Source organism: Clupea harengus, chromosome 5 (genome assembly GCF_900700415.2).
Source record: "Clupea harengus chromosome 5, Ch_v2.0.2, whole genome shotgun sequence".
NCBI lineage: Eukaryota > Metazoa > Chordata > Actinopteri > Clupeiformes > Clupeidae > Clupea > Clupea harengus.
Window position 1 is genome coordinate 20,080,378 of NC_045156.1, and position 9,142 is coordinate 20,089,519.

Here is a 9,142-nt window from a genome sequence, read left to right on the forward strand (position 1 = left end):
TGAGTGTGTGCAGGCTGTAGGGTGTGTTCATGTATTTTCTACTTTGGGATTTCTCATCTCACTGCTTTGGAATTTGCAGTTCCTTTTGCTATGTAAGTGCATTTTGAATAGGGAGACCAGATTGATCTTTGTCTAAACAAACACTTTGCTCATTTGCAGTTAAGTGCAATCTCTATCTCTCTCTCTTTCTCTCACACACTCTCTCTCTCTGACGGTCTTATTTAAAGTCACATACTCACAAACAAACACATACTTTAAAAAACAGGGAAGAATTACAAAGTAAAAAAATCCATGTCTTTGTTATTAGTCGTTTGGCAATTAAAAATATTTTGTTCACTTTTATTAGGAGGATAAACAACATCTATAGATATCAAGGTGATGAAATTGCCCCAGAACTACCATGCTTCGTTTACAGGATGTAGGGGATTACTGACTCAAGACTCAAATAAGAGCAATAGCCAAAAACCAAAGGGGTACCAGACAGTAAGACTCCATAATGTATCTGGTAAAACCACAAATACAGACTTTAAAAAATCGTCTGTTACTTTGTTTCACACAATACTCTATTCTCACTCAATACTACTCAATACTCTATTCATCCTATGAAAATATAGAAAGAGTTTCTTGAACGGATTAAGTCATTCATTCTATGGTCGAATATCTACGAAGTGAAGACTGTACGGGGAGAGAAAGAGAGAACGAGAGAGAGAGGGAGCGATTGAGAGAGTTGGAGGAGGGGGCTGTATCTCTTGGCATCTCTCCCCACCCCTATCTCTTTACAGGACTGCCAGCTCGTCAAGTGGTATTTCAGGAATGCGTTGAACATGGCTGCCGCGATGAAGGCACAGAAAAGTGGACTGTTAGAACTTCGTATCACCGTGGACCGTTGGATCCGCGTTCTAGCTACTTTAAGCGAAGAAACACTGACATTGGTTCCCTCGGAAGTTGGAGGAGATGAAGCCGCGAAATCCGCCCCAGTGCCTGCCGGGGCAGTCAACGGTGACCCGGCCAACCTTGCTTCGTCTTCGGTCCCGGAGACCATCACCAACGTAAAGCGCACGGTGCGCGTGACCAAGCAAGATGTGGGAGGTCTGGGAATCAGTATTAAAGGTAAGACGAATTAAGAATTTAAATGAATTGACACGTCGTACACTGTGAAGAACCAACTTCAGTTGCCGTCCTCACTACAAAATGGAGCGTTCCACTCTTCGGCACAACTTGGTCAAGCTTTGTCGAAGACAGTAATTTGGTCTTCTCTCTATCTATCAAGCTGTCTGTGTATCTCCGTAATGCCTTGACAGTTCTCGGACAGTTACTGAAAAGGAAGTTCTCTGTATAATATTCTAACTAGAAAGCCCAGGAAAGCAAAGGTTGGGTATGTTCTGAACATAAACTCCTGTAAGAGTTTGGCTGTGAACAGAATTTAGTAACGAAACAATTTCACGTTTCGTATAACAATGTTGTTAATGCTATTGTGTTTTCCTCCCACAAGGCATCCCTCTAGAGCGTTTTAACGCTATGTGAACCAGTGAAATCACCGTAGCCCCACTGAACCTTAAATAACTTAGCCACAGCTTTGTTCAGTTGACATCTTCATGTATAGACTGCGTGGCAGGAAGAGTTTCTGTCGCCTCAGGGGTATACAGACAGGTATATCAATAAGGAATTCAGGCCATATCTCTGCATCTAGTTTCCCGACCTTTCCTTATGTGTCTGCACAGGCATGAGTGCAGTTGGAGAACAGGTAGCTTTCTCAGACCTCCCAGCAAGGACATCCTTCAAAAAAGCATGAATTACACCCTTTTAGACTTAGTTCAGAATGAATAAATCAGAATGAGGATTAGTGAGTGTGTGTGTGTGTCTGTGTGTGTGTGTGCTGGGTCTATGTGTCACTGTCATGCTGTGACATTTAACGGGGTAAAATTGCAATAATATCTTGCCGTCTCTATTGTGATAATGTGATGGTGTCATTACATTTCTAATTAAGCCCCTTAAAGTATGCCTCAAATAAAGTATGCGTTCACTCGACTGTTGTAATCTGAATTTGGCAATCTCAGTGAACAAGTACTTTTTTCCACGGCTTATACTGTCAGGACTGCCCGAGGCCTGCACACCAGTGTTTGGGACGTAGTGTACATTTCCATGACAAGCACACCCCACAGTGAGATCTCTTTTGGCCTCACCTCATTTTCTTCAGAGTATAAATGAGTTGGACCAGAGTAGCCAAAGGGCCTGGTCTGAGGTGAAGTCTGGAGAAGGTGGTGGAGCGGAGCAGTGACACTGCTGCAGTTAAATGACAGCTGCGCCCCAAGTGAAACAGGAGAGCTTAAATCAACAGTGTGGGTGGTAGCAAAGTCTCTCAGGGAGAGTCACTGCTGTGCAAGGTGTCACAGGGGTGGGGGTTGGGGGGGGGCAGCTGACACTGCCACACCAACAGCTGACCAGAAAACTACCCGGCCTACCACAGTCATTGGCCTCGGATAGGGGAGCAGGGAGGAGAAGCGAAAACGGTGATGTTTATTTTAGGGGAGCCCACCCCTTGCATGTGGGGAGAGAGCATAGAGAGAGATAGAGAGAGACAGAGAGGCTGTGGTGTGGTGATATTGGAAGAATATGTGAGTGGCGAATACGACCTTGTCTTGAGTCCAAAGTGTAGTTGCATGGCTATATTTGCTAGTGTTATGGGCTGCCCTTGCTTTCTACAGATGCAGCCGATAGCAGTGACAGACACACATTTCTCAATGCTAGGATTGCATAGATAGCTGTTCAACTGTAGTCTCTTCCATCACATACAGTGCTCCACTCTCTATTTCCACACAATCCTGTATTTGGTCATGTTTTGTGGGGAACAAATCAATAAATCTAAGTGAAGTAAGCAGGATTTTCTGACAGAGCATAACATAAATATGTCTAAAAACTACACTGTTGACAGACAGCCAGCCAGCCAGCCAGCCAGCCAGCCAGCCAGCCAGTATTTCATTTAACCTCCATTCACATATACAGCCTTGACCAAGTTATTTGTCCTTATCTTAAAGGTCAAGAATAGTGCCGGGATGCTTGTATGTTTGTCCCGCTGGCTGACCGACACCCTCCACACTAAAGGATTATTCCGGCTTTGAAAGGTTGGACTAGTTCTATAGTAAGTCACATATTAGTGGTATCATCTGTGCGCGTGTGTGGTGGTAGCCACTTCTCAAAGTGTAAATCTTAGGTGACATTTGATGCAGCACAAATAATTCCAATCATCTTTGCCAATATGTTCAGGCATGCAGTGGGCTCCAATGCTACTAGCGAGTATGCTGTGGATTTTGCTGCAGAAGATATTGTGCTAACACTAGGTCGTGTCCCTGACTTGCTGGCATGGTTGTCCAGTGTCCATCAGAGGACATTTAAGGAGAGCCTTGATTGATGGAGCTCTCATTTGTGGGGTCATACTATGCAGACTGGTATCTGGAGATTAACGGACACTGTCTCTCAGGTGTCGCCGCTGCTGTTGAAAGGTCAGGGGTCAGCCGCGTCCAGAGTAATGCCTGCACAAATGAGCTTATGCATAATTAGCTCACTGTAAGATCTCGGCCAGCACTCTTAAGTTGTAAGTCTTGGAAATGAGGCAGGTTTACCTTATTCTTGGAAACACAGACGTGCCTGTAGAGGTGAGAAAGGGGGGCAGGTGTAAATCTTTGATAAGGATCACTGCTGTCTGCCTAATGGCGGAACATTGCGATGTTTCATGTCAGATGCTCAAGGTAACCTTTGCAAACCTTCAAACACCAGATGTTCATTTAATACTTTGGGAGGCTTTCAGGTTTAATGAAAACCTGTTTCATTTCCTCTGAAAACTATTGTTAAGCTTGATGGAGCTACGTTGGCTCAGCTTTCTTTTAACACTAAAAGACTGAAGTGTTTTCATCTGGACCCCGCAGGACACTGCATCACTGTACTATGGCTTATATCATCATTATATATAATATATAATATGGCTTATATTTCCAAAAACGTGAAACAATGTATAGACCCTTCAACAGTGTGAGCTCATAGTATGTTCTGTGTAATACACAGTGAAGTGTTTGTCTACCAGCCAGTATGATAATCATTTGAGGGTTCATTACAATACATTTCTATAAAGTGTACAGATACTATATTGATAGAATCTCACATAAGTCATTTGAATGCTAATGAGTCAGGTCTCAGCTATTTGCTCTTACTGAGACAAAGACAGAGCACATATCCAGGGGCACAGGGGTTACAGCGTAAGATGATACAAAATAATGTAAGCACTCAGTTCATGTCTGACACAACAGGAGAATAGCAATATTCGGTTCCATCAATATATTTCCATGTGTCCTCACAGGAACAGCTTAAACACCAATTTTGATTTAAAAGCATTTGTGACTTTAGATGGGGCATCCACGACCACCTCCTCCATCTTGACAAGGCCAATAAAGGTCACATGGGTCATGACCTTTTATCTTAGACCTTAATTTAACCGCAACACCTTTAGATATGTTTTGCATCCCTTATGAATAGCCACAAAATGTCATGCTGGCACTCGTGACCGTTCAGCAGTTCAGGAAGAGTTGAACATCCTCTTGACTCTGAGATGGGGACAACATGTGTGTGTGTGTGTGTGTGTGTGTGTGTGTGTGTGTGTGTGTGTGTGTGTGTGTGTGTACCACAAGCCACAGTGATTGGAATGCACATGGCATTCAGTGTCAGTACTTCAGGTTTTTATTAAGGCAGCTCTCCCCAGCTCTGGAAAGGCACAGCGTGAATTAAAATGGTGGCCTCTTTCATGAATCACCACCAGTTGTTCTGAGACGGATTTGGAATTAATGTGATTCAATCGGCTCACCCAGACATTTCTCATTCTGGAGACACTCAATCTCTTGCTAGTATTGACAGTATGCCCCGCGATCCTCATGTGGAAGAGAGTGAAGTTATCTGCTTGTTGAACTTGGTCTTGGAGTTACATGTGAGAATCTCTCCTCTCAGACTGCATTGTCTCACAATATTTACAGTAGCTACAGTGTATTACACAGTATGTTTTATTCTGCGTTTTTCCACCATTACTGTTTTAGGAATAATATGTATATTTACCCAAATAAGGAGAAAGTTATGCTTACAACTTTAATGTAATTAATTTCAATATAGGTTAAATATAAAACTCTACAAGACAAACCCTTCGGCAGCAGGTGTATCCATTTACCAAAAGTTCCATTTGAACTGATGGGTAAAAACTAAAAGATAAAAAAAATAACGAGTTATTTTAATTAATGCTATTACATTTAGTATTATTGTAAATGTTAGCTATCAAAACATTTGCTCATATAGGCCTACTTCAATGAAATCCTGTATACAGTTAGTTGAAATCAACTTATTTGACAATACATACACAATATTTCATACCAATACACATTTTATGGCATTTTGGTCTTTCAGATTTTTGTTTCATATTACTCAGCTGACACATGGAATGGCGAGGCAAGGGAATCTAATTATCCTGTCCCAAAAGAATAGGATCTTCACCTTTCTTGGTGTTCATAGCCATTCGTAGTTTCTGCCAGAAGAAGCTCATATCCTCTCCAGGTGTGGAATATCCTCCAGGAAGACCAGGATCAGCGCGTCGTTTTGCTCATCAAACAGTCAGAAGCTAGCCACCTGAATCTCTCTGTAGCACCTCTCACTCCTCAAACAGCTCCGTGTTATCACACAGATTCTCTTTCAGCTGCTGTACGTGCTGTCCACAATGTTGTCATTGATAGGCTTGCCTGGCTCACAGTCTCGATGGTGTAGACACAGCCTCCATTCTTGGTCGGCCTCCAGATTGGGCAGCAGTTCCCTGAGGAGCCATAACTCATCCAGGAAGTTGTAGGAAATGGAGGCATTGTACTGGAAGCCATATTGGTGCAGCCTCTGCTGCCTCTTACTGTCATAGAGGAAGGCTAAGAAAAGGTAGTGTGCATAAACCAGCCGCCATCGCAGGAAGTTGTAAAAGGAGATCAACAGCATTAGAATCACCAGGGAGGAGCTGCAGAGAAAGTGAACGAATTCAAAGTTCATGGTGCCGGAGTCTGTGTTGAAATCTTCCAGTTGGCTGAGGGATAGCTATATTCGTATTTATTTATGTTTACGCTCTGGGTGTAGTTAGTGTTTTTGCCCGAATCGAGGAACCATGTACTACAGCAGTCACAAGAAAATGTGTTTTTTGATGGTTTCTCAGTCGAAGAAGAGACTAGTCTGGTTGATTCATTGTAGATGATTATCAGTGGCTTTAAAAACTCAGACAGGTTCGAACCAAGTAGAAAAGGTTAATGATGGAAGCCGATTTTGTGATAGGTGAAGTTCAGATAGTCCAGGGATTGGATGCATTGTTGAGGTCCAGGAACCTAAGGTTGGAAGTATCTTTGGAAGTGTCAGGATGCATGGAATGAATGTTTAGGTTTCCTCCATCAAACAAAGTTCAGGCCTTTTAGAAGATTTGAAGGCAGGTTTTCAATGCCACGCTGCTGGTTATTAGTACCCAATGCTTTTAGTGACTTCAACATTATAAATGGTGTTTTTAAGTTCCTGGCTGTCGAATGATATGTGATTGCTAGCTAAATTCAGGACTTCTAGGTATAGCATACATAGGAACAGTCCTTGATCTGTAATTGTGTATTGTGATATCTTGTTTGATGTCAGGACTAGGTTTATTTTTACTTTGTAATCCCATAAAAGCTTTTAAGAGAGCACAGTCCTCTGAAAGTCCCTTCCTTGAGTTATCTTATTGCCATGTAAATCCAACTCTCTAAAGTGTGGTAGATTGTGATGAAAACATCTTTCAGAAGTTATTTGTCCCCAAGCCCCTCCAATTTTGTTTATGAAAAGTACGAAGTTTAATCACTGAAATATGTTTGTGGTAAACACAGACTGTTCAGCTGCATTAGATTGCTGAATTAAAAACAGGTCAGATGTTTTATAAAAAAAATCTGCAAATTTGGTGTTATAAGGTTATCAATTAGGAGCTTTGTTCAGAGACATTAAGTGTCTCTATGGAGTTCAGAATACTCTGATCCTGAACTACCCATTGGAACGCTCCTTTGTGACCTCAGTAGGAGAGGTCCAGGTAACTGAGGTGTGAAGGGATGTTGTTTGTCATCTGAAATGTCCCTAACAGATTGAAAGATAAATCAAGCTACTGTATTTGCAAAGGTGTTGTTGACAGGTTATGAGACCTACAGAAACTACAGAAGCTGTTGTGTCCAATGACTAATTCCAATACTTTTGGTAAGTGTAATATGGCCTTGTCTTGTTCAAGGTGTCTGAGCTGATTCCTTGCCAGATTTACACTTGTCAAATTGGAAAAGGGGAATGAAAGCTCATTGCTCAATGTCTTAAATTTGATTTCCGTCTAGCCATAGCACTGAGAAGTTGACATATCACATTCTTCAGCTTGTTGTTTGACATGTAAAGAGTTGCTAAAATCTCCTACTTTACCTCTGAGATGATATTGTGGGAAATATTCAGTACCTTTGAGTAAAGTGGTATTGGTGACGAGATCATTGGGAAGCCCAGTGTTAGTGCATGGCACCTTCTGGCTGTCGGTGTTGTTGAGGGACACAGAGAAAGTGCAGTTCCTGAGAGAAAACTGATCTGATGGCACACTGAAAAGGCAATATAGAAAGAGATGAAAAATATTTCTTCTTCTTCTCATTTTAGAATAGTTTGCCAGTTGTCTATCTTAGTAATTACTCTAAGCTTCAGAGGGTTGCCATGACCTGAAAAAAAATACAAAAAGTAATAGTATTTTAGAAACCATTCGGATACCATTATTTTTAAAGTACGATTTCAATTGCCAGCAAATTCACACATGGATATGATGTTTGATGTCCAAATGTCATCTTATCTCAAATGTCTGCTTCATATGCTGCATCATATCACTAACGAATATCAAACTAACATCAAAACTCCCCCAAGGTCTTGTGAAGATGATAACTGAAATTTTACTGAAACAGCCTTGCCTTTTTGAGGTCGTTTATAGCAAACTGACTAAATACTGTAGCCCAGTACATCTTCTTCATTCAAGCCACCCCCTAGTCTAGGGTATACTAAAGAGAAACTCATCATGACACATTTAGGCAATGGCTAACTCCAGTCCAGTCTGCTAGACCCGGACAGTAGTAGCAGTGTAAGGCTATTCTGCATTATCTCTGTAGCTCACAGATAACTGATATCAAATATCTAAGAAGTTGATTGGATGTCTTAATCAGTATAACCACAGATGGCATTATGAATCCATACATCTTACCACAATATTAATTGAACTTCTAGTGTTAGCATGGGTCAGAAATGATATAAATGTAATTGGTAATAGCACATACCATTAGTGTCCATGTCCTCAAATGCAGCATAAAACAACAGCCCCGGACTCATTAAGGAAGAGTTTGCTGTCACAGAAGAAAGTCATGCCACTCAGAGGCTGCCTGTGAAGAAGAAATGAAACAGCCAGTATATAAATAGAAAAAAGTCTGAAAATAAATCTGCCAAGAAGATGTATTCAGTTCATTTATTGTGTTTTTGGCCGGAGCTAGCGAGGCTGTAAAATACAATGCTAATGCTTCCACTAACGTTATAAAAAATGTGTAAGGAATAAAGAACACTTGAAAGGTCAGAAGGTCAACTTGTAAGGCCGAAAAGATGCTGAGCTGAGCATCTACCAATAAACAGAACGAGACAAAAAGAGATGTCTGTTGCCAGTCATGCATGTATAACATCTGCACTTCCTGGTGATGCATAACATCTGCACTTCATGGTTTTAGATTTTTTTGTCCTAAATACTGGAACTACAAAGAAATCCATACATCCATACCATCTAACATATGATTGGGGGAAAACTTCCCTTTTCAAGATCTGTCAGATTTCTCAGACCGGTGAACTGCTCACTTCAGAGTCCAGACCTCAGCATTATCAAATGTGTTTGTGACTGCTTAGATCATGAAAGGCATGCTAAGCCATACGACTGAGCTGCTTGCGAGAAGATTTCCTCGAAAGGTCACACCAAAGACAGGAAACTGTAATCAAGGTCAAAGGTGGACACACTTTTCCCATCCTAACATTGACTTCCGATGCAGACTTGATAACAAAAGGAATGATACATTATAGG

General features: G+C 41.4%; 1 protein-coding gene, 1 long non-coding RNA gene and 1 pseudogene across 2 annotated transcripts in view; 1 reads left to right on the top strand and 2 right to left on the bottom strand.

Moving 5' to 3' along the window:
* Positions 1 to 734: 734 nt before the first annotated feature.
* Positions 735 to 9,142, top strand: part of snta1 (syntrophin, alpha 1) — a 24,069-nt gene continuing 15,661 nt past the window's right edge. The window contains exon 1 of the mRNA XM_012829405.3: positions 735 to 1,110. Coding sequence (XP_012684859.1) covers positions 825 to 1,110 — 286 coding nt within the window. The 5' untranslated portion in view covers positions 735 to 824. The remainder of the gene's footprint in view (positions 1,111 to 9,142) is intronic.
* Positions 1,121 to 8,120, bottom strand: LOC116220533. The gene is made up of 3 exons (XR_004163726.2): positions 8,110 to 8,120; positions 4,859 to 4,862; positions 1,121 to 3,530 (listed from the first exon to the last, which is right to left on the bottom strand). It is a non-coding gene; the product is annotated as an uncharacterized LOC116220533 (long non-coding RNA).
* On the bottom strand, positions 4,643 to 6,197 carry LOC116220532 (annotated as a pseudogene).